This window comes from Pseudovirgaria hyperparasitica, assembly GCF_010093815.1.
Source record: "Pseudovirgaria hyperparasitica strain CBS 121739 unplaced genomic scaffold EJ05scaffold_1, whole genome shotgun sequence".
Lineage (NCBI taxonomy): Eukaryota > Fungi > Ascomycota > Dothideomycetes > Acrospermales > Acrospermaceae > Pseudovirgaria > Pseudovirgaria hyperparasitica.
The window spans coordinates 2,943,244-2,966,257 of record NW_022985549.1 but is presented as its reverse complement, the minus strand read 5'-3'; the positions used below and the strand labels follow the sequence as shown (position 1 = coordinate 2,966,257).

Below are 23,014 nucleotides of genomic sequence, written 5' to 3'. Positions count from 1 at the left end.
TGAACCTCAAAACCCGAGCGCCAAGCTACATACCCCAACTCTCCAGCCACAGCTAACATCAATCGGGTTAGGGGCCAGGCTCGACGAGGCGCACCCCCTCCCAACTCCAAGTCTGCTTACAACATCTCAAGATACCACCACTCTACGCGACTCCCACACGAAAGGACGCGCATCGCGAACTTCACAAAAAGTTCAGAGGGGCGTCTGAGGCCCTATCGCCCGCCCGCCCCGGGGTGAGGGATGCGTCAGGGCTCTTTTTTTGTTCTTGTCTTTTTATATGATCTGCTGCTTTTGCTACTTACTTGCTACTTACTTGCTACTTACTACTTGCTACTTGCTACTTGCTACTTATTCATGGCTTGCGTCTAGGCCGTTGGATGTTCATTTTATGCTGCGATATCTGACTCGTACTATATAGTATTTCGCGTCGACGACCTCGGTATTACCTGCTGCAGCATGTCGAAATCTTCTGCTGCTGCTGCTGCTGCTGCTTCTCCTGCTTTGCCGCCGGTACCACTGCAGACTGCGCCGGCTAGTCCTCCTCCGACGTCGCCTGCGCCGGCTGCGATTGAGAGCGGGAGCACGACGGAGCCAAACACGCCGCAGTCCGAGGGCGACGGCGACGGCGATGGCGAGGCCGATGAACAACAACAACAACAACTCTCCTCGTACACGTTCGCCCGGCTGATCCCGCTCAACGCGGCGGCGCGCGGTGCCCTCCAGGCCACCCTTGAACTCCCGGAATCCGAAGTCGCCTCCTACCACCAGCAGTTCATCGGCACGACGACCTTCGACGGCGCCGTCACGCCCTGCTACGAGCTCTCCCTCAGCCAGCTCCCGCGCTTCCCACACGTCGGCTGGGTGATTGGCAAGGGCCGGCGCAACCTGCCCAACCTCGGCGTCGACCTGCTCCTGACGCCCAGTCGCACCGACAACGTCGCCGGCGTGCACGCCCGCCTCAACTGGGTCAAGGGCGCCGGCGGCTTCTTCCTCATCGCAGACAACAAGCGCGGCAAGAAGGTGATGCTGAACGGCGAAATGTTCAGCGCCGACCGCCGCACCATCCCCTTCCAAAACGCCCTCATGATCGGCGAATGCGTCTTCACCCTCGAGCACGTCCAGCGCCCACCCGACGAAGAAGAACAATTCCAAGTCGAACTCCAAGCCTTCCTCGCCCGCTTCCACGCCGCCGACGATCACCCCATCGTCACCCCAACCCCGAGCGAAAACGACGCCACCTTCGGCGACTGGCGCGTCTCCTACACCATCTCCCGCGGCACCTTCGGCATCGTCTACATGGTCACCCACGCCCGCACCGGCCACCCGGCCGCCGCAAAACAGATCCTCAAATCCGCACGCAACCGCCCCGCCGTCGACCGCGAAATCGCAATGGCCACCCGCATCTCCGCCCTCGCTCACCCACACCTCGCCTCCCCCTTTGAAATCCGCCACCACAAGTCCCGCTCCCGCGCCGAAATCGCCCGCATCCGCGCCCTCCTCGACGCCTCCTGGTGCCCCGATGCCCACGGCTCCATCACAGACGACTACATCATCCTCTCCCCCTTACTCACCGCCACCTTCCGCTCCCTCTACGCCTCCGCCGCCGTGCCCGCCCGCACCCGCACCGTCTTCCTCGCCCAGCTCCTCGACGCCGTCGCCTTCCTCCACGACAACGGCATCGCCCACCGCGACGTCAAGCCCGATAATGTGCTCGTGCGCAGCTATGATCCGCCTGCCGCCATGCTCGCGGATTTCGGCTGCGCCGTGGCCGCGGAGAAGCGGATTCTGTATGATTGGCCGGGCACCGTGCCGTATCTTGCGCCTGAGGAGGTCGAGGGCGGGTTCCATGGTGCCGAGGTGGATTATTGGGCTTGTGGGCTGGTGGGCGTGGAGGTGTTGGGGGGGCCGAGGGTTGTGCGGAGGGTGTGGCCTGGGGAGGGGCTGAGGGTGTTTTGGGAGTGGAGGAGGGAGGGGGGTGATGGTGGTGGGGTTGGGAGTGGTGGGATTGGGCTTGATGGGCGTGGTGGGAGTGGTGTTGGTGGTGATGACGATGACGATGATGTTGCGGCGGCGTGTTGCAGGGCGATGCTGCGTGTGGATCCCCGGGCGCGCATGACGGCGCGGGAGGCCCGGGATCGCATTCTGGGTGCGTTGGGGGATGTTGGGGAGGAGGCGGCGGTGGTGGGTGCGGAGGGTGCCGTGAGTGCGGAGGGTGCAGAGGAGGAAGAGGAGGTGACACGGTCGCCTGCAGTAGAGAAGCAAGATGGAGGACAAGGAGACACGCAGCCGGAGTCTGCACTCCCACTCCCACTCCCTCCGCACCCACAGCCACAGCCGCAGCCCCTACCGCAACCGCCGAAGAAGAAGCGCAGGAGTCAGCGTGGTGTTTCGGAGGATTAGGATAGGATGGGTTGGGTTGGGTTGGGTTGGGTTGGGTTGGGTTGGATTGCGTGGTTTGATTTGTAGTGTGGCCTTTTGAGGGGACGTCTAGACTTCTGGACTGGGCGGATTGGACTGCGCTGGGCGGGCTCGGATCAAGACTCAGGAGGGAGAGTACCCCGTGTTTTGTTGAGAGTTGTGTGGTGTTTGTTGGATGGATGGATGGATGGATGGATGGATATACCAAACACCTGACTCTGGGATCTATGGGGCGTACGGGGTGTATACGGGGGTGTATACGGGGGTGTACGAAGGGGTTGAGTGGTTGTGTGTGTGTGGTTGTGTATATGTGGTCATGTACTTTGTGGTTATGTGTGTGTGTGTATGTATATATACCCGCGTCGCGTATTTCTCTTCTTCTGGCACTATCTCGTATACCATGTCTGCTGCGGCGTGTTCGGTCCTGACGTGTGTTCGGTCCTGACGTGCGTTCGGTCCTGACCTGCGTGCGCGCGCAACAGTCCCTCAGCCCAAACACGCCGCAAAAGGAAATTCAGCAGCACTCACTCACTCACTCACTCACTCGTGACGATTGTTTTTTTTTGGGGGGGGGACGTGTGTTTGCGATGGTAGGGGTGGGTTGTGGGTTGGAAGTTGGAAGCGGGGCGGACTGCTAGCTTGCTGCGTTTTCCGGGGTTTCCGGGGGTTCCGGGGGTTCCGGGGTTTCCGGGGCTTCGGGGGTTTCCGGGGTTTCGGGGTTGTTGAGATGGGTCTGTTTTTCCGGGTTGGTTCCGTGGGGGGAAGTGTCGCGTGGGGGTGTACAGTGTCGCATGGGGGTGTCTAGTGTCGCGTGGGTGTGGGGGTGCCGGGTGGTGAGGTTGGGTGCTGGGTGGGGTGGTCAGGTGGGGTGGGGTGGGGTGTGTATATCTCAGCACGGCCGCACGCGATATTGGGATGCACTTTTTCTTCTGGTGGTTGTGTTCGCGTCGCGTCGCGGGACCCCACTATTGGATGTCTGTTTGGAGCATCAACCTGCACGTCAGACGTCGAATTATACGTGCCCTCACTCTCATAACCTCTGTATCTTCAACGCATCCAACACTCCAAACTCAAACCTCAAACCCATGCTCCGCACCATAACCGTCATGTCAACAATCCCATCCACCACCACCGCTTCAGCAGCATCCGCCATGTCCGCAATATCAACCTCGACCTCCACCACCACAACCCCAACAACAACCCCCCAAACCCCCCCCCTAACCCTCATAGTAGCCACAACCCCCTCCCTCGGCATCGGCCTGCGCGGCGCCCTCCCCTGGCCGCCGCTCCGGCCCGACATGGCCTTTTTCGCGCGCGTCACGAGGCGGGTGCCTGTGTCTGCTCATACCAACAACAATACCAAGAGTAACAATGATGTGGGTGGGGTGGATGGTGCGAGTGGCGGTACGGGAGAAGGAGGGGTTACGGGAGGAGGGGGAAAAGAAGGAAGCATCCAAAACGCAGTCATCATGGGCCGCAAGACGTGGGATAGCATCCCGCCCCGGTTCCGCCCGTTGAAGGGGAGGGTTAATGTTGTTGTTACGCGGGGGGGTGGGAGTGGTGTTACTTCCTCTGCCTCTACCAAGCCTGATGTACAAGACGAAGACGCAAAAGCCGCCGAAAAAGTCCACACAGCCCCAAGCCTGCCCTCCGCCCTCGCCCTCTTGCAGCGGCTCTATCCGCAGTTCCGACTCCCTGCCCCTTTAAACTCCGCAAACACAACCATAGACACCCCAAATACCCCTTCTAACGCCCCAAACACCACAGACACAACGGAAAACACAACCACAACCACAACCACCCCAAACCACCCCCAGGCCAGAATCTACATCATCGGCGGCGCAAGCATCTACGCCGAAGCGCTCAAGCTGCCCCAGACGACGCGTGTGCTGCAGACGCGCGTGCTGCGGGAGTTTGACGTTGATGTTTGGTTTCCTGGTATTCTGCGTGGGGGTGGTGATGGTGCGGGGGGTAAAGAGGGTGAGAAAGAGGGGGAGAAAGAGGGATATAAGGGGGATAACAGGGGTGAGGGGGGTGAGAAAGAAGGGGACAAGGACACCTGGGTGCGCAAAAGCGTCGCGGAGCTGGAGGAATACATCGGCGAGGAAGTGGGGGATGGCAAGGGTGTGTGGGAGGGCGTTGGGTATGAGTTTTGTTTGTGGGAGAGGAGGATGGGGGGAGTAGGGGGGGGTTGATGGGGTGGCTTGCTGTTTTTAGGGCGTGGGATTTGGGAGGGTTAGCAGGGTGGGATTTTATCTTTGATACTCAGTGATTGGGATGAGGGACTGGTTTGTTGTTGTGGTTGTTCGTTTGGGGTGGATGGATATACACAGACACCCATGCTACGGATGAGCCATCGTCCTTCTCTCCTCTCCTATCCTATCCTGTCCTCCTAAGCATAAGCATAAGCATAAGCATAAGCATAAGCATAAACATAATCAAAATCAAAATCATAGTGAAGATAGTACTACGCAACTCTACAGCTAGCATTACGACCATTATTGCAGAATCCATCACGACGACGTAGAAGGGATGCTTGCGCTAGAAGAACTAATGGACGGATGGAACGACAAACGGGCCCACTACGACACACGCATGTGACGCTAGTAATAGGGTAACGAGCAGATGCGTGTAGAATGGTGGCTTTGGCGGCGCTGGCAAGATTTAGGAAGAATGCGTGTGGCGAGATGTCGGATTCAGGACGTGGGTTTTGTGTAGATGTATGTATATGTATATGAATGTGCATGCGAGACCTCGTATCCGAGCACAAACTCACTTGGGTAGGGTTTTGACTGCGGGGCTAGTTATTACGACTGCAGCATGAACGGTTGTATATGGTTTAATTCGGGGTGCTTGAAGTAGTGATATTTCGAGGGTTTATACTACTATAAGCCAAGACGAGTCTCGTCCTTTGTACCCGCCCGCCCTATGTGACCTGTGTCCTTCGTCCTTTCTACTATACCGTCTGATGCGTTGAAGACCTGTACCTCTGCGACTAGCTTGCACATATTGGTGTATGTGTAGCTTTTGTTGTGTTGGGTTTCTTTTGGTCGCATCGTTTGGCTTGTCACAGAAACGGCTGAGTTGTTGTTTTGTAAACCTTCAGGGTGGAATGACCAGACAGCTTGCGTTCGTCGGCAGAGCGGTCTGGTCTGCGCGAATTGTTTATGATTCCTGATTCCGGGCAACTGGCATGCAGCACGCTTGAGCAGTTTGCCTGCTGCCGTAGCGAAATCCCCACGCATGTGCGGCCGAGTAGAGCCTTTATCCGACCCGGTCGTGTTTCTGTCCGAAGCATCTGGCAAGGCCAAGGCACGCCCACCGCCTTAGGACATCTTATGAAATGATTAAACCCATACACCCCAAACTTCAAGTAGCGTCCAGAGCACGCCAGACGGCCTTGTTCAGCCGTGCAGGCATATGGCGGAGAGAATAGCGGACGTTGCTCCGCAGGCTACCATGATCGGTGCTCTTCTTTTTCGCCTTTTTGGTCACCTTCGTGGGCATTCGAAGTTTGCCAAGCCGGGTATCCTCGAGTGAGGAATGTTGAGACCGTTTGAGGTATCGCGGGGTGGAAATGACGGATCGACCAGTCTTTTCCCGACGAGTACTGCTCGGCAGACAAGACCGCAAGGCTCGATCACCTGTAAAACACTTAGCTGCGGGCTCCGTCACGACTTCGAAAGACTCACCAGTATGCTGAAGGCTTGTATGCTTATTGACATGCCTCATGTAACGCGAGGTGGGCAGGTGTTGTTTGCGCGTCGTTGGGTTGATCCGCCGCCTCTTCACGTCCAGACTCGTAGACGATGCTTCGCTAACGCTCTCCACCGACGACCATGATCGCTTTCGAGAGATGCCCGCTGACCACGTTGATCGCGGGGTCCGGCTCAGTTCCGGTGACGGGGACCGGGAGGCGGATGGCGACTTGTAGAGCGTCTGAAACTCGTAGTGGGCGTCAAAGTACGGGGCGAGACGACTCTTCCGCTGCTGCGGTCGATGAAGACGCCGGTTCACTTCGTCCAAGAACTGGAGGGCCATGACGGAGACTGTCTTGTGCGTTGTGGATGGAGATAAATCTACGGAGTGAGTCGAAGGGTGGTTGGCATGTTACAGTGTCATCTTGATGTGTCAGCGGCTTGGCAGTCGGTAATTCGCGTGTCCGCAAGGAAAAGTCTGAGGCCGCACCCCCAAGTCGCTGGTGCCTCAGGCATACATGTCGCCGCTCTAACGGACCCTTCTGGTATCTGATATGGCCAAGTGCCTCTGGCCAAGTCCCTCGGAAAAGCGACTCCAGATCCCAGTGCGGCGCTTACCACTGCTGTGAGACAGGATGTTCTCGAACACCCATCTCGATAATGATCATGGACTTGGCTGAGGATCATCAGGCTATGGACTTTGTCAGCTCAGATCCATCATGTCCCATGAGCAGGCTGAAGCGCCGCACTGCATGGCATGGGTCCTATTTCATCACATTTTCAGCCTCAGCTTCTTTTCGATTGAGATGACATGAACTCAGCACTGCCACGCCGTTCGTTCGGTGTTCGTCAGCAGCTTTCCTACCAGGCCTGCGCCGTAACTCACGCGCAGAGCTAGGCTGCACTCTTGCCACTGGCGATATAGGATTTCTCTGCTGAACCAAATACCAAATACGGGTCAAGAACCACCCATAAGATGTAATGGCCCGGAAGGTTGCCATGTCGCCAGCCTCGTCTACGCCTCTGTCTAGAAGTGCTTCATCAATCACCACCAACTTTGATGACCACTCCCAGTCATGGTCGAACAATGGTGCCGCATATCAACCACGTCCTCAAGCATATGAGCCCTCATCCAGGACTAATCCACGAGTCAACGGAATCGAGTACAAGTCAGATCTAGGGCCCAAAAGACGTCTCTCGCGGCTCAAGCCGGACCCTCTCAACATCAGCAGCAAACAGCGAATCTTTTTCGAAGTCGCAAAGAGCCCTTATGGAATCCGAAGCTATTCCACAGAGGGATGTTGCTGGCCAAAGGCCAGAAACGAGACTGAGTCGGGCGTTCAAGAGGCGACGAATGTTCTCGTCTCAAAGCGTATCATCGACCTTAACCGGGCCCACACCGTTGAACTGCACTGTCTTTCGGAAACGCCGGAGCCTTTACTATCAGGGAATCCACAGTTTCGCTGGTTGTGAGTATAGCAGTCTCGACAGTCCCTTGTCTCAACTAATCCACACAGACACATGCAGAGTAACCCGATGGACCTTGAAGAGTTTGAAAAGTTCGCTCTCAATTCTCCCGGTATCTCAGGGGACTTGCTGGATCTTTGCATCGCGCTTTTTGACCACATTCGTGAAAACAGCCTGATCAAGTCTGGCAACTCGCTACAGGTGGAACCAGGGACTGTAAAGCAGTTCAGACTACAGCATGCTGATCAAATTGCGTCAGAATCTACATCTGCGACCTTCTCTTCTTTCCCATATCTCTCTACTTCCGCTGCTTCTCCGGTGAAGCGTCACCAAGATCGCAGGCATCGAATGCGTACTCTACTAGAGGCATTCTACCAGTACGAGTCAACTTGTGAGCGTGACAGAAAGCAAGCACTGGGAAAGTTCTTCAGTAACGCTGGTCACAAGATCATACACGTGCCTCAGTTGTGGTCCCTACTGCTAGGCTCTGGTACATTTAGAACGCATCGCCCAATATGAATACAGACGCTAATTACGACATAGAGTTCTTGATCACCTGCTCGCCAGATTCAGTCAATGAAATCCTCGGAAATCGACTGGTTAGGATTACTGGTGAATATGCTGGAGGAGGTCCTACCGTGCTTCGGATCAAAGACCCTTTACAGCGTCTACACTCGGTGCCATTGCGGCCAAGACCAACCTTTTTCGTAAGTCGCGTAGCTTCAAAGCTTGACAAATACTGATTGCACCTAGGACATAGAGCATCTACTCGTTTCAAAATGCCTAGCTAGTGCTGGCATATCTCTCGACGAGTGTGATATATGTTTTGGAGATGGCACGGCCTTTACTAGTTCTCGCTGGCTAGAGCTCATCCAGACACATAAAGGGGCCATGCTCGAAGTCGACATCCTACCGCGCGATGAAGATCATGCTCATTCCTCCCTGGTAGAACCATCCGAAGGCGAGCAGGATCTTCATATGTCTCTCGTCCTCGCTCGTAAACGATCACGACCAGATCTCGCGTATAAGAATGCTGCACAGCGCGCGGATGCAATTCAGTGGCATGGCAGTCGGGCCTCTAGTCGCTCAAGACAATCACCGAAGAGCTCGTCACGAAGTCTGCAGTCCTCGATGGCAAGTATGGCTCCCTCAGTGAGTAGAGGGCGTTCCAGCCGCTACCCACGCGGTAAGTATGAGATCACACCCAGAAATCTTGCACTAGTCCGCTATCGACCCAGGATCGGACAGACATCAGCGGGTCACGAATCTTTGAACCCTCCAGGTATTAACGCCAAGGCTGCTAGAAGTAGCGTTTCGGACGTCACTGAAATGGATGCTAAAGTCGTCTTGCCAAGACAAGCAAAGACAAGTCTGAGGGGAATACTCATCAATGACCAAACACGAATACAGGCTAGCCGTCCAAAATCTCCCAGCCTCGTATACATACGTGCAGCAGACCTGGGCAGCGCAGACGATATCGTTGAGCCGATGCGCTCCACAGTCCTGAATGCGCCCAGTAGCTCGGCTGAAAAACACATTCCCACGCCAAAAGGAGCTATGCACACCGGGGTCGATGCAAGCGACGTGGAACACGACATTTCCACTGAACAATCAGATCCCAGTACTGTGGGTCCCATAGAGAATCGCATTTGGGAAATAGCATCCGACGGTCACATAGAGCTGTTGGGCGCAGAGCCCAGGAGACCTCCTCTCATCCTTGTTGATGGTCTACCTCAACATGCCAAAAGGAGTCATAGCGAACCTCGTCCGACCAAGGAGTATGAAGATGTAACGTATGGCACAGGTCCAGTGAGGGCGGGTGGCATCTTGAAGACAGGCACGAAAGTCGATCGACGATCGAACGTCAAGAAACAAGATTCAGGGCGAGTACGCTTTGATACTCACACTGTTCTATATACACAAGATATGTCGCCAGACCACGAGAAAGCGACCTTCGAGATGGGAGAGCCTAGCGACCTTCGGGCCTCTCGCCTGGCTGAATTACCAAGCAATAGTAGTGACTGGACTGCCAACTGGGTGATGAATGTGGCAAGTGTCCCTAAATCTTACACATCCTCCGACCCACAAACAGGAGTGCTGGATACCAGTTCAACTATGTTTGAAGAGCCAGATGAGCTCCAACCAGAGGATCAGGCCACAACGCAGGTTAATGGGGCGATAAAGAGCATGGATCCTACTGGGAGTAACCCAGTCCAATCATCTACCTCGACCTCACCCGTCGTTCGTCCGAAAACGATACCACTCCCTGCACACGTTTCCGATGATGATTCTGATGAGGCAAGGATATACACGGAAAACCTTGGATCAGAACCTATTCTGTTCGAGATTCCCACCACGGCCAGTACTTATGGGCCGACGGTCGCCACTTCCAAAGATCAAGAATCTTTTGCGTCTGAATCTAGTATCGAGCGCAGGGGCCGAACCAGTCGAACCAACCCCTTACGCCATGGGGTACGTGAATTATACAGTAGCCCCTCAATAGCTTCAAGTTCTATTTCGGACGGCGAATATGAAGGACTCTCATCAAACGAGTCGACCACAACCAGATCTGGAGTATTGTCAAGACGGAGACCCAATCGCCGAGCGATTGGTTCCTTCAGCTCCGATGAAGATGACAGGGATCATGTACACCTGAGTCGTAGGAGACAGCGACAATCACGTCCTATCATGAGCTCGAGTCAAGCATCTGGCTCTAGCAAACGGTCGCAGAGCTTTCATTCGGAGGAAGAGAGGCCCAGGTATGACACCGACCGCACCCAACATGACCGCGACCGTCCAAGAAGGCGGCTATCACGAGTCCCTGAGCCTCCAGGGGTGACGATATACAATGATTCTGATGACGAGTTGCCACGAGGTCGCAGGCGTCGTAACAGTCCCAGGCCTGGACCGACTGACTGGGATGATGGTGCTACATATCACGGTGCAGACCTGAGCGATCGCTACAGTAATACAGGTCCGTCGTACATAGACCGAACACGCAGAACGCACACAGACAGTCGTCGTCCGGTCAATACATTCATTTCAGACTACAATCCATTTATTTCAGACCCGACAGATTACAAACACCCAGACGGCCATACATTTCATAACGAATACTGGTATCGATCACCATCCAAAAGACATTACGGGTCACTGTATCAAGATAACTATCCATATTACGATGATGATGTATATAGCTTGCCACATAGAAGCCGTTACCGGTCACGATCCCCAGACTCTCCCCCCTATTCATCCTACGGGGACCACAGAGTGGCCGCTCCCTACGTCCACAGCCAATCTAGATCACGAGCGGCTCGTCCCAACATCGCCAATCATCGATTACCCCGGGCCCCAACACCACCTGGATACGAAGAACGGTCATATGTATCCGCTTCGCAGGGCCCACGCATCCGTAATTCTGCGGCCTATACACGACGTTCGTACAAGGACGATGTTCGAAGTGAGCTTGAAACAGTCGAAGGAGATCTTGCTCGGTTACAGGAGGACCAGTACCTGCGCTCAAACTCAAAGAGTGGCCCATCGAGTTTAGCTGAAACACAGGCCCTAGAGGATGACATAACTGAGCTGCGGTTACAGCTAGCAAGATTGCAGCCCAAGTCAGCGGATCCGTCTTGGCTTGAAGAAACAGAGGTTGCGACCCCTACCTTACCCTCCTTGCGTGAACGAACTGGAGGGCACCAGAATGCCGAGTCCGAGTCCGTACACGTTAAGGTTCCACCATTCTTTACATGGGCCACATATCCAGGGGATGTAGCTGACCCCAATGACGAGTCAGCCGAAGCTGCTATATTAAGAAAGTTTGACAGTCTAGAGTACGTTCTGAAAGGTGTGCGTGAACGTTTGTGTGCAAATGGACGGGGAGCAAAAATCTTCAACGATGTCCAGTTGATGTCTCTCGAGCAATTTGAAGACTCCCATACCGATTTGTTGGTTCAAGGGTCCGAAACATCGCTGGACGCACCGAATGGCGATCAGCAACCCAATGAGACTTCGAACATTTCGCCAATGATACTAGACGATGATGCGGCGTCGTCCAAGATACAGAATAATATAACAGGCAATCAGTCTGCGAAGCGTGCTTTGCTGAAGAAGGATCTTCTGCATATAACGAAAGATCTCTTTAGTCTCTTCGTACCCCTGTCCCACATTCACGAGGTCATGTCTAGGTATTGGGGTCTGCTAAGTAATTTTTGCAGCATCCTCGATGTCAAGGAGCCTGCCCAGTCCGCAAGAGAAGTCTGGATTGTATGCTTCATCGAAAATGAAACCGAGATTCTAGGGAAATTTGGACTGAATGCGCCGTCTCCAGCTCTCTCTGAGTGCTCTGACTGTGCCAATGGAAGAATATACGCCAACGAGCGAAGTGGCCTCCGTCATCTATGGTATCAGCATTTCGTCCCTACTGCCGGCGCACAGACTGCAATGCTTCCTCCAGATGCCCTCCGAAACTGGCTTCGGTCAGAAGAACAGCTACGAATAGAGTTGTCCACAATCGCCATATCAAAGATCTTGCAGGTTTTCCTGGAACACGGACGAAGATTCTATGCAAGAGCCAAGGCCATCAGGAACGGAGTCGCTGATAGCGACAAGACAAAGTCCGCCAAGTATGGACTTCCGCCATCATTAGTCTATGTATTTGAGCTGGAACTGAGATCGCTTTTGAAGGTCCACAAATATGTAGAACGTGTACAGCATCATTTCCAGCAATGGCAGTACAGTCCTGGCTTTGTTGGCATCGGGCACACGGTGGACGATCTGACCGACGTGCCAATACGGAAGGTTCAGGGTATCCTCACAGAAATTGATATAGCACTTTCTGAGGCAGAGAGGGACTTTTCTATCATGGCGCACTCCGGGTCTCTCGCCACGGTCAGTCTGGCCAGTGTTGGTCCAGAGTACATACTAGCTGCTATGATTGAGCAACTTAGGGTCCGACCACTGATTGACGACCTCGAAGATGTGGACATATACTGGCACTGCACTGACAGATTGGTGAGTGATTACATTGCAATACATAGTATCATCTGTAGACGTCGAATCGCTAACGCCAAAGACAGCAATACCAAGTCCATTCCAACCCCGGGAAGCGCCTGCTTCGAGACATCCAGTATGTTCACGAAGAAGTTGAGATCCTCATGGTTGTCAATGCATGGCAGAAGGACATGTACATGAAAATGCTTAAAGCACTAGACCCAGCATCCGTTCCCGTAACCACCTATACACGCGCCAGTCTCTTTCCCCTCGAGGAAGCCCAATTAGCCGCCGGTATAACATCCATGATCGACAAAGACCAGGAACTCGACGCCATGAAAGAGAAACTGCTCAGTCTCGGCGATACCGCAAAGCAGAACATCGAGATCCACGAAGCAGATCACGGGAAAGCCATCTTTGTGTATGTCACGTCCACCCCCGTTCATCATGTCTCTCAATATCTGTCGTGCTAAACATACTCGTTTCCACCAGCTTCACCACCGTCACAATCATCTTCCTCCCCCTCTCCTTCGTCACCTCCTTCTTCGGCATGAACACCACAGACATCCGCGACATCACCTGGTCGCAGACCATCTTCTGGGCCACCGCCGTACCTATCACGCTCCTCACCGTCTTGCTTGCTCTCGGCCTGGCATACAAAGGCGACAGAATAAGCGCCCTGATCCGTCGCCTCCATCGCACGCTTTCGGGACGCCCGGAAAGGGCGCTTGATTTGTCCCTGTCGTCATGGTCGAAGAATCGGAGACTGACGCAGAGGAGACCGATTGCAAGCTACGGGTTCCGGCGGAGACGGTCGAGCGGGATGGCAAGGGCGCAGACGGAGAGGAGTACGGCATACTCCCTGGCGTGAGCAGCAGTGGGGATCATTTCATATAAGCATCACAAACGACGATACGGCAGGCTCATTTTTTATCTATATTTTTTCTGGCAAAGTCATATCGTTCACAGGTACTGTGGCACGATCTATCTAGCCAGGTGTAAACGGTCCTGTCCGGATCTCAAAAACCACGGATTGCATATGCAGCATAATGAACATAAAATTATACCCCCAGCCAAACCTCAAAAAGCCCATTGGATTACACAAAACTAAAACAACAGTACATAATAATACTGCCTGTCTGCCCGCCTTGCCGACCTGATTCCATAGAGACGCACCTTCGGTACCACTCGAGCCATCTGTCTGGCCTGTATGCATGATTAATGGAGGTGGTCAAGAAAATACATGATACTAGAATACATAAGGAGAAGGATCGTGCTATGGAATAAGGGGAGTGTCATCGACACAGCCTCGCACCCATGTCACCGACAACAAGGACGGCACTTGCATAGTTTGGTAGTTAGCTGGAGAGACAAATTCAAGAAACACGAGAGAGAGACAGTCCCTTGATATGAGCGAGCACAACGAAACACATGGAGGAAAGCTACGGGAATCGTAGGAGAACATGCGGGGGGGGGCGTGTCCATTTATATTTATTGCAGAATATGCTTTGCTCTCCACCACAGAGAGAGAGAGCTACAGCTTCTACCACTTAATCTACCACTTCCCGCCCTTGCCCTTCTTCTTTTTCTTGTTTTGCGCACCTCCTCCGCCGCCACCACCACCACCACTCTTTTGTACTTCTGGCGCAGAGGGTTTGTCCTCTGCGACGACTCCGCCTTGTGTGAGTCCTGCATCCTTCTTCTTTCCCTTGCGTCCCTTGGGCCTGTAATAGCTGCGATCCTTTAGCGGAAGCCAGCGCTCGGGATCGACCTTTTTGCCCTCGACATAGTCCTTTGGCATACGGGTCTTCCGGATCTTGTGCGGCTTTGTGGGCTTCTCCTTTTCGGGCGCTGCCCGCTTCTTACTTGTAGTTGTGGCTGGCTGTGGTGGAACAGCGACGCCAGCGTCTTCAAGGGCCGCAGCGTCAATATTCTGTATGAGGCGCGCAGTAGGCGGGAGAAGGGCGATTTGAGAGTCGGTAAGTTTCGAGGGGTCGGAGGTTGCATATGCTGCAATCAGCCCGGCGACAGCAGCCTGATCGGATGGGTCATGCGCATTGATGGCGGTGAAGATAGCACCGGCTTCGTTGAGATCGTCTTCGTCGTTTGAGTCCAGGAGCGATATTCCGGCGGCGCGGAGGAGTGATGCGGGCGGTTGCGAGCCTTTAGAATTTGTGCGCCAGTGGTTTGCTGCTTTGGCGAGTTCTATTCGGCCGTGTGATTTGCGACTTTGGGCGGCATAAAGCGAAACTATGGTTGCTATAAGCCCAGGCGAGTATCGAACATCTAGGTCCTTGGACGATTCGGATTGCTCGAGTTTCTTGAAGAATCCTTCCAAGAGATGGACTGCCGCAGCGTGATTGTTAGTGAGAAGGTATAGATGCACAATGGCAAGTACGAGACCGGCATCGTTTGGTCTCTTCTCTAGCAATGGCACCAATACTTTTATCGCCGCCTTTCCAGTCTGGTTCTGAGCATGTGCAGCAGCGTTGATGACTGAGAACGGACTGGTAGATGTCGGCGAGGCGTCAGCATTCTTTGCAATGTAGGATGACGTCGAGTTCGCGACTCCGCTGTACTTCAACGCAAGCAAATCTAAAACATGGGTATTCTGGCGCAATATAGAGGACTGGAAGCGGAATGGTTCATCGCTCTTTGGTGTGGATGGTGCGGCATGTGTCAGACGATGCATCAGGTAGGGATTTGAGGTCTCTTTTGCTGAAGATAATGAACTCAGCTGTGCAATGCGTCGGGTCGATAGGTCGGGAATCCTGCCATTGTCAGTACGGCTGTTGAATAGGCAGGGTCTCAAGATAACTGACTGATTAATATCCAATCTAGCAGATAGCTTTTCAGCGGCATCCGTTTTACCCTGCATCGAGAAAACATATAGCTGCTGAACATTGATGGGTAGAGTTTCAGCTTTCTTCTCCTCATCTGTCAAATCGTCTAAGGAATTACAGAGATCTATCTTCATTAGCTTATCATCGTAGCTACTCATTCCTCACAAACCTTCTGCTCGTTTCAGTAGTATCTCTGCCTGGGCCAGTTCTCCCCGCGCGACACTCCCGCAAGCAGCATTAAATGCAGTTTCAAACGCCTCCATGTCAACCCTGTCCGGCTTCTTCTTCTTGACGAGACTCCCATTTCCTTGCCATTCTAATTGCGCATCGACAGCACCACTGTTGATGCGTAGGTCGTTCTCCTCTTCCTCTTGCTCTGGCCCTTGTGATGACAACTGACTATAGAGCTTCGCCGACTGATCAAACTTCTCGGCTCGGTATAATGTTTGTGCAAGTACATGGCTGATTCCTCTACTCTGTTCTGCCTTTGATGCTACCTCCTCGGCTTTTTCAAGCTCCATGGCTTTGTACAGGGCATAGCTGTAGCCCAGAGCAGCCGTCTCTTGCAATTTGTTCCCGCCATCTTCGAACACATTGAGAGCGTCTTCAAAACGGTCAAGCTTTAGCAGTGCGATTGCTTTGACATGCAGTGCTTCGGGGTTCGTCCTGTTCTTCTTGAGGGCCTCGTTTGCGGCGCGCAGGACGTCTTCAGGATCATCAAGTTTGGTTTTGGAGAGGAGCGCCGCGAGGGAAGAGAGGGACATGGCGGCTTTAAGGGACTTATCGATCTACGATGTTTCCATAGGATTCGGTCTATGACAGGGGCGTGTCTTGAGTCCTACGAGTGCTCAAGGGATTCGGTTGCGGAATTTGTTGATGTCGCGAGTGTTTTGGCGGGGCGGGTGCAGAGTGGGATGACGCTCTCGCTTGCAATTTGTAGTGCCAAGAGCCATCACTGTAATAAGATACGTATCCAGATATGGTTTCCATTCTTCAAGAATATCAATCCTCGTCGAGTCCGATCATTCACCAGTTCAGTTCCAAGGTAAAGGTTGATGCTGAATTCATCGATTGAAAGTTGATCAAGACGATGCCTCTCACGCCAATATCGTGGGTATACGAGAGCTAGTTCAGGTGACAACACGTTTGATGTATCATCACGGTATTGAATATCTCATCAATGCTCAATCCTCAATACAGCAATGCCCGGCATAACGCTGCGACAAGAGATACGAAGCTGACTAATGCATAAACAAAAAGGTACGACGTGCTATAGCACGTGAAAGATAGGGGTATCCTAAATGAGTTGTCTGCGTTGAACCTTCCATCAATGGTAACCGACTGAATTACTGCGTACTCAAGCCATGGCACAATCCGCCACCATCAAAAGCCTCCTCGCCGTATCTGTGCGCATTCAAAGGCCAAAAAGAAACGCTAACGAGCCAGCTATCAAAGCTCCTGATAGTGTAACGACCTGTGAGGACTGTACAGAACCAGCACCAGCACCTTGACTTGGCACCGGGGGAGGCGGATTCGCGACTTGTCCACCGGGGAACGCACTCATACAGCCCACATGGGGCGGCCCACTAATGGGTGAAGACGATGGACATATAGTTGCGCGAGGATCGTAGCAGGCCTTTTGAAATGCGAGTTCTTCTGGATTCGGACTGATGGAAAACGGCTGTTGGGTCAGGAAGACGTCGACTTGAATGAAAGGAGTCGGGTTTGCTATATCAGGGGTCGTTGTAAAGCTCGTAATCGTCCAGGGAGTCATGGTCGCGGCAACGTCTTCATGCTCGGTGACAGACTCCATGGCGATGTATGCAAAGCTGGTCTTTGTGCATGATGCTGGGTTGGTGATGGTTACAGGTGCGAAGTATACGGTCGATGTGGGGAAGGCACCGCTTGGGCTTTCGCTGCTCGGGCTGAAGGTGCTTGGACTTTCACTGTTTATTGTGTAAGATGTTGAGCTTTGACTTGACCAGATGGGAAACGACTGCGCAAGTATTGACGATCGCGTTAGACGTACCTTGAGCTTTGAGCATATGTCCGCCAGGCGAACGCCATGGTGGTGAGTGCAACGTAGCCAAACATGACTACTGGTTTCCTGGGAACGGTGACGCTGGGCCAGATGCGACGCTGTGTATATCCCGGATTGGAGGTCGCAAGAATATGATATGGACCTTGAGGGATCAAGCTTATCAAAAAATCACTGGGGAAACTTGTTGCTCCTACTCCCAAGGATCCTGAATCTATCTCGACATTATTGCGCTGCAACGTATTGTGAGATTGAGAACAAGGCTAGATGCGGAGGGCGGAGGGCGGAGGGCGGACGGGCCTTCATATGGCGGTGGTATGTATAACGGACACTATGGAGCGTCAATCACCATGCGGCACATTCCAGCAGTTTTGAGTTCCATCACGCAGGTTTAGGAGAAGGATCAACCAATGAAGAGTAAATGTCACTGAGTGAGGTTCGGCTTCACTTGCGGGCACGACGGATTTGTTAGCCCAAGGAGCGGGACGACGGGCATATCCTTGGCCTGATTCAACGATTCGACGTCTTTCTGCTTCCCACATCGAAATCAGTTGCGGCGTGATTGTTCTGGCTGCTGCATCATGCACAATTCGGCGCCGACTTGTACTACTTCAAGCGCCAGGACCCAGGGGAACAGCAGTAGTCTGTAACTGTCTGCATCGCCGTTACACGGAGATCTGGATCAGGCTGGAGATGCCGCGCGATGGGATGCAGTTCGTGCTTGATTTTATATCAGCAGAGGGCGGCGGGCGTGATGAGGACGAGCAAGCAACAAACCAACCGAAAGAGTTTCAGCCTCGCGATGGACGGGAGTGTGACGGGGGTGACAGGCTGCATGGGTGTATCTGTGGGGTCGGTCTATTGAATAGCCTGGCCAACAAACACAAGCCTGCGATGCCATGAGTGGTTCGGATTGGATGAGCTTCACAAGGCGGTCGACGTCTAATCGGAGAAGGCGAATGACGAGCGGACGAGTAGACGCGAAGAGTGCTCCACATCCATGTACATGCGCTTCATCACACTGCCAGCTGCCACAGCCATGAGTTGTTGTTGTCGATACTGTGAAGAACCAGATGCGCAATCAGAATGGTGATTGGCTGTGAGTGTGATGGAGTTGATAAAGCCTCCGCGCTTACTGCCGCGTCTTGGCTCTAGCGCGCTGCAGGGGTACATGGTTGATTAGGGGTACTTAGCCTCGGGATGTCTGTAGCTCGAGCGTCGGCGTGTTCCTCGTGCTAAATAGTCTCGATTGGGCAGGTGGGCCCTTCCGCCAGGTCCCAAATTAGCCGCCTATCGCCAATACTTTACCGTATTGTTTCTGCTTGAAGCACTGCCACACCCCTCGGCACCAAATGCCATGCCACAGACATACATATCGATGGAATAGCCGCTGGTTCAGCCTTTGTAACAAATGTCATTATCGTAGCGAGCTGATGGGTTGGTGCCATCGTTCTATCCGATCTCATTGGGCGCCACGCCGAGTCCGAGTTGTAAATGCTTCCACCTTGACCAATTCTCGGGTGTCAGTGTCGACCTGCCTGATAACATTCCACTCACTCGAGCTTGTCTAGCTGAGAAAGACCATAGTGGCATTCCAACGGCAGATCTGCCGACTTTCTCGTGGCAATTCTCTACATCATCCACTCGAAGCTGCAGCCTTGTAGGAATCTTCAAAGACAAGAGATTGAGCCACCGTGGGACAAAACCGACGTTGATATATTACTCTACCAACAAGGCTGTCGGCGATGTCGACGCAAGGATCTCGCAGAGAATTGGCCCGCGCTGTAGCACAGTCAGGGTATTGACCACCTATGAGGAAAGGAGTGTGGTACACCTCCTCTCTCCAATGCATCTAACCGGATCCACCAAATTCAACTCTTGATTTGAAAGAGACACAGGCATCGTCTTACGCTGTACACAAGAAACGCATGGTTATCCCAATCGGGACCCGGTCCATTGAATCATTGCTACCAGACCACCTTGAGTGCTGTAGAAAACACATGCCATGCGTCACATCAAGTCTGCATTGACGTTTGAGCACTCATATTGTGGCGAACTTGTGTTGTTTGGGATTCATTCCAGGGGCATTAATTTCATAGCTATGAAATAATATAGTCTCAAGATCTCAATGATGTCTGTTTCAAAGTATCAGCTCTTTCTTCCAGCAGTATTCTGCGTCTCCTGTTTCTCCTTTCCTTTCAGCCCATACACTCGTTTCTATTCAGGCTGTTACTTCTCCATTCTTCTTTGACTACCGCTTCGATCATCAAGATAGATACTTGAGAGTCCCTGATTCAAGCGCAACAGTTGCAACATGTAGGTGAGCTCATTGAACATTTCCTCACACGCTGAACTATCTAAGGCTCAACCTACGTTCTTTATCTCCTCTTCTGCTAGTCACTCTTTTCTTCGCCCTAGCCACTGCTTTCAATACATCCACCATAGCCTATGGCACTGGCATCATCGCGCCAACCGGCATATCTCCATCCTACGGGTTATCAAGCTACCTATACCCAAACACCACCTCCTCCACAGCAACCCCTATCTCCCCTCCAGGCTACCCAACAGACCCAGCATACCCACCAGACCCCTACCAACCCATCACAACAGTAATGTATGTAGTCACTCCCCTATCAAACCTCTCAATTCCTACTAACCTATTCATCCAGTGAAACAACATATACAACAATATGCGCAATCACTGTCGTCGCCCCTTGCCCCACCGGCCTCTCCACATATACCACCGACGAAACCTCAACCATCACCTCACATCTGACTCTCACCCTCCCATGCCCGCACTGTCCCTCTGCCCCAGCTCCAACGCCCCTAGTTCCAGTCTGCAACGGCCCAGCTTGCCAATCTCCCCCGGGTCCTCCAGCAACAGCATCTGCACCACCAGCGCTCTGCACCGGCACAGACTGCGATTCCCCTCCCGACACTAGCAGCACGCTGCCCTGCAACAACGGCGCCGACTGTGGTACCATCATCGCCATCGACGTCCCGCCGCAAGACATTGCTTGCACTGGGAACGACTGCGTTGAGAGTCCGGCTCCGGACGCGGAGCCTCCCGTCCTGCTGCCTTGTGCCGGACGTGAATGTCTACTTCCCCCGTCGCCTACGACGACGCTCGTGGTTCAGCCGAGTGTGGCCCCGGATGCGCCTGGCGGGATCCCGGGTGGGCCGGTGCATTGTGAGTCGGTTGATGACGTGTGTCCGCCTGAAGAGAGTGCGCCGCCGATGGCTGGTGGAGCAGGGGTTATGAGTGTAAGTCTGATTGTTGTTGCTACTGTTGTGGTGGTTGCGTTGCGAGGAGTGGTGTTAGGTATCTGAGCACGTGCGAGGGGCGAGTCTGAGGGAGATAATGGGTTCCCGGGAATAATGGCCCGTTAGTTCGATAGTAGAGGTGTAATTATAATGGGGAGGTTGTTTAAATAGTGTCATCGATTATGTATCATTGCGGTCCTGACCCGCGCTGTGACGAGTGAGAAAATTTGGTATGAAATTCTATCTTGGCAAGAGAAAAAGCCCCTCACAATATGACACAGCAGGCTCAAACTATAGAGATACAGACCTCGACAAACGCTTCAATCCCCGAACTCGGTACCATAAACTTTATTACGTCCTCGCGACGGCGGGAGCCTCCTTTGGTACCGGAATATCAGCCTGGGTGTAGTAGAAGTTCTCCTCTGGTATTCTGCCCCTCATGAAGTCTGGCTCCGATCCGCGGACGTAGATGTCCTCGAAGAGGATCTGAGCAGTTGGCTCTGGTGGCTCCATGGCCTCGGCTTCAGCAACCTCCTTGTCGACATTGCTGCGGGCTTCCTTGTCGATCGACTTGAGCTCTTCCTCGGAGGTGACGCCCCAGTCGAGGAGCTTCTGCTTAAGGCCGGCGATTGGGTCGTTGGTACTACGCATGCGCTGGATCTCTTCACGAGTCTAACATCTTGTTAGTCATCAATATGTCCGTCCGTAAACTAGATCTACTGACTCGGTAAGTGGTTCCAGGATCACTCATGGAGTGACCACCGTATCTGTATGTGACGTATTCGTATACAAGAGGTCCTTTGCCGGCCTGAGTCCACTCTTTTCCGTACTGTACAGCAGCCTTGGTTGCGAGTACGTCCATGCCATTGATCTTGAGACCAGGGATGTACTGGCCACGCTTGTAGTAGTCGGTCAAAGCAGCGGCTCTGTTGGCGGCGGTACCCATACCGTACTTGTTGTCTGCAGGGGCTGTCAGTATGGATTCTATCCCTTCTCGAGACTAAAAAAAGCATACTCTCGCATCCAAAGATGACCGGCAGGTTCCATAGCTTAGCCATGTTGAAGGCCTCAAAAACCTGACCCTGATTCGACGCACCATCACCGTATAGCGCGATCGTAGTGTTCTTCTTGCCCATGTATTGGTTGGCAAACGCCAGACCAGCACCAACAGGTACCTGAGCACCGACAATACCGTTGCCACCAAAGAAACCGGGTGCAAACATGTGCATAGATCCACCCTTGCCGTAGGCAATACCTTCTCTTCTGCCGAGCAGTTCTCCAATGATCGACTTGACGGTGCCACCACGCATCATAGCGAAACCATGGCAACGGTATGCAGTGATTACATGATCCTCCCTGTCAAGGGCATGCTCAATACCAACAGCGACAGCTTCCTGGCCTGTTGACAAATGGCAGAAACCCCGGATCTTCTTCTCCTTGTAAAGTCGGTCGGCGGCCATTTCCATGCGACTGCGAGACCCAATTAGCCACAAAAGATCTCTAAATTACGGCTGATATCAAGTTTATGTGCATACCGAACAGCAACCATGTCGTAATACATCTGCTTCAGCTCCTTCTTGGTCGTCTGGAGGGTGTACGGGGGAGGGTCGAGTTCGTATGTCTCGAAAGACTCGTCGGACAGACGAACCTCAAAGGGCTTGTCATCTTCCTATAGTAGAAGCATATGTCAGTATTAAAGCTTTTCTGAGATGGTCGAATGATAGACTCACGGTTGGGACAGTCTCCGGGTCCGCGTGCGACGAGGCCGCATCAGTAGTGACAGCTCGTCGAAACGTTGGGGCATAAGCGTTGCGCCGTAACGGAGCAGCAGCGCTGCTGCGGAACGTCCTCGCAAGCATTATGAGATCTAAAGAGGATGGAAGATTGGAGGGAAAGAGGAGGAATTATCTGGAGAGAGCTGATGGTTTGGATGGAAAACGTTGGTGCTGAGGCGTTGGCGTTGAGCTCCGGCGCTCAAAAAAGTGGATTCCCGAAAATGTTGCTACTAACTTGGTTTTCAGCCCTACGATGGAATCTTCTTCGCTCGCAGTAGTCTTCCGCTAATGATTGCGCTTGTGACAGTAATTGTCTATCGAGCTTGATGAGGATGTTATTTGGTTGTTTTAAGCGTCAAGAGTTCGACGTATTGCTGAGCAAAGTCATGTATTAGACCCGAGTACTACGCGGAGCAAAGTCTCATTGTGAAGCATCATCATTAAGCTAGTCGCAACTAATGACTTGCCAAGTAGCCACTCTCATACAGTGATAGCTGCAGACAAAAAGAGACATCATAC

General features: G+C 53.1%; 10 protein-coding genes across 10 annotated transcripts; 6 read left to right on the top strand and 4 right to left on the bottom strand.

Moving 5' to 3' along the window:
* Nucleotides 1-146: 146 nt before the first annotated feature.
* EJ05DRAFT_507033 (kinase-like protein) lies at nucleotides 147-2,763 on the top strand. Its single transcript, XM_033747876.1, has one exon. The coding sequence runs from the start codon at nucleotides 457-459 to the stop codon at nucleotides 2,398-2,400; it is 1,944 nt and encodes a 647-aa protein (XP_033605889.1). The 5' UTR covers nucleotides 147-456; the 3' UTR covers nucleotides 2,401-2,763.
* Nucleotides 2,764-3,378: 615 nt separating this feature from the next.
* Nucleotides 3,379-4,690, top strand: EJ05DRAFT_534785 (uncharacterized protein; the record flags this gene model as incomplete). Its single annotated transcript, XM_033749210.1, has 2 exons — nucleotides 3,379-4,561; nucleotides 4,636-4,690. Exons 1-2 carry the CDS (start codon nucleotides 3,504-3,506, stop codon nucleotides 4,688-4,690), a joined length of 1,113 nt encoding a protein of 370 aa, XP_033605888.1. The 5' UTR covers nucleotides 3,379-3,503.
* A 1,097-nt stretch (nucleotides 4,691-5,787) lies between these two features.
* EJ05DRAFT_496263 (uncharacterized protein) lies at nucleotides 5,788-6,459 on the bottom strand (the record flags this gene model as incomplete). The annotated part of the gene is made up of 2 exons (XM_033746360.1): nucleotides 5,788-6,062; nucleotides 6,111-6,459. 2 exons carry the CDS (start codon nucleotides 6,457-6,459, stop codon nucleotides 5,788-5,790), a joined length of 624 nt encoding a protein of 207 aa, XP_033605887.1.
* Nucleotides 6,460-6,677: 218 nt separating this feature from the next.
* On the top strand, nucleotides 6,678-8,345 carry EJ05DRAFT_38665 (uncharacterized protein). The gene is made up of 4 exons (XM_033741283.1): nucleotides 6,678-7,585; nucleotides 7,634-8,073; nucleotides 8,129-8,290; nucleotides 8,344-8,345. Exons 1-3 carry the CDS (start codon nucleotides 7,098-7,100, stop codon nucleotides 8,161-8,163), a joined length of 963 nt encoding a protein of 320 aa, XP_033605886.1. The 5' UTR covers nucleotides 6,678-7,097; the 3' UTR covers nucleotides 8,164-8,290; nucleotides 8,344-8,345.
* EJ05DRAFT_38601 (uncharacterized protein) lies at nucleotides 8,275-12,366 on the top strand. Its single transcript, XM_033741269.1, has 3 exons — nucleotides 8,275-8,290; nucleotides 8,344-12,208; nucleotides 12,270-12,366. Exons 2-3 carry the CDS (start codon nucleotides 8,475-8,477, stop codon nucleotides 12,283-12,285), a joined length of 3,750 nt encoding a protein of 1,249 aa, XP_033605885.1. The 5' UTR covers nucleotides 8,275-8,290; nucleotides 8,344-8,474; the 3' UTR covers nucleotides 12,286-12,366.
* On the top strand, nucleotides 12,367-13,505 carry EJ05DRAFT_38602 (uncharacterized protein). The gene is made up of 3 exons (XM_033741270.1): nucleotides 12,367-12,596; nucleotides 12,662-12,996; nucleotides 13,068-13,505. The coding sequence occupies exons 1-3, from the start codon at nucleotides 12,447-12,449 to the stop codon at nucleotides 13,444-13,446; spliced, it is 864 nt and encodes a 287-aa protein (XP_033605884.1). The 5' UTR covers nucleotides 12,367-12,446; the 3' UTR covers nucleotides 13,447-13,505.
* A 132-nt stretch (nucleotides 13,506-13,637) lies between these two features.
* On the bottom strand, nucleotides 13,638-16,315 carry EJ05DRAFT_472340 (uncharacterized protein). Its single transcript, XM_033743166.1, has 3 exons — nucleotides 15,588-16,315; nucleotides 15,398-15,542; nucleotides 13,638-15,346 (listed from the first exon to the last, which is right to left on the bottom strand). The coding sequence occupies exons 1-3, from the start codon at nucleotides 16,180-16,182 to the stop codon at nucleotides 14,131-14,133; spliced, it is 1,956 nt and encodes a 651-aa protein (XP_033605883.1). The 5' UTR covers nucleotides 16,183-16,315; the 3' UTR covers nucleotides 13,638-14,130.
* A 517-nt stretch (nucleotides 16,316-16,832) lies between these two features.
* EJ05DRAFT_482236 (uncharacterized protein) lies at nucleotides 16,833-17,512 on the bottom strand (the record flags this gene model as incomplete). Its single annotated transcript, XM_033745151.1, has 2 exons — nucleotides 16,833-17,364; nucleotides 17,448-17,512. 2 exons carry the CDS (start codon nucleotides 17,510-17,512, stop codon nucleotides 16,833-16,835), a joined length of 597 nt encoding a protein of 198 aa, XP_033605882.1.
* Nucleotides 17,513-19,649: 2,137 nt separating this feature from the next.
* EJ05DRAFT_472337 (uncharacterized protein) lies at nucleotides 19,650-20,209 on the top strand. The gene has a single exon (XM_033743165.1). The coding sequence runs from the start codon at nucleotides 19,905-19,907 to the stop codon at nucleotides 20,067-20,069; it is 165 nt and encodes a 54-aa protein (XP_033605881.1). The 5' UTR covers nucleotides 19,650-19,904; the 3' UTR covers nucleotides 20,070-20,209.
* An 862-nt stretch (nucleotides 20,210-21,071) lies between these two features.
* On the bottom strand, nucleotides 21,072-22,579 carry EJ05DRAFT_482234 (pyruvate dehydrogenase E1 component subunit alpha; the record flags this gene model as incomplete). The annotated part of the gene is made up of 5 exons (XM_033745150.1): nucleotides 21,072-21,392; nucleotides 21,445-21,680; nucleotides 21,736-22,190; nucleotides 22,256-22,389; nucleotides 22,451-22,579. The coding sequence occupies 5 exons, from the start codon at nucleotides 22,577-22,579 to the stop codon at nucleotides 21,072-21,074; spliced, it is 1,275 nt and encodes a 424-aa protein (XP_033605880.1).
* Between the last annotated feature and the right edge of the window lie 435 nt (nucleotides 22,580-23,014).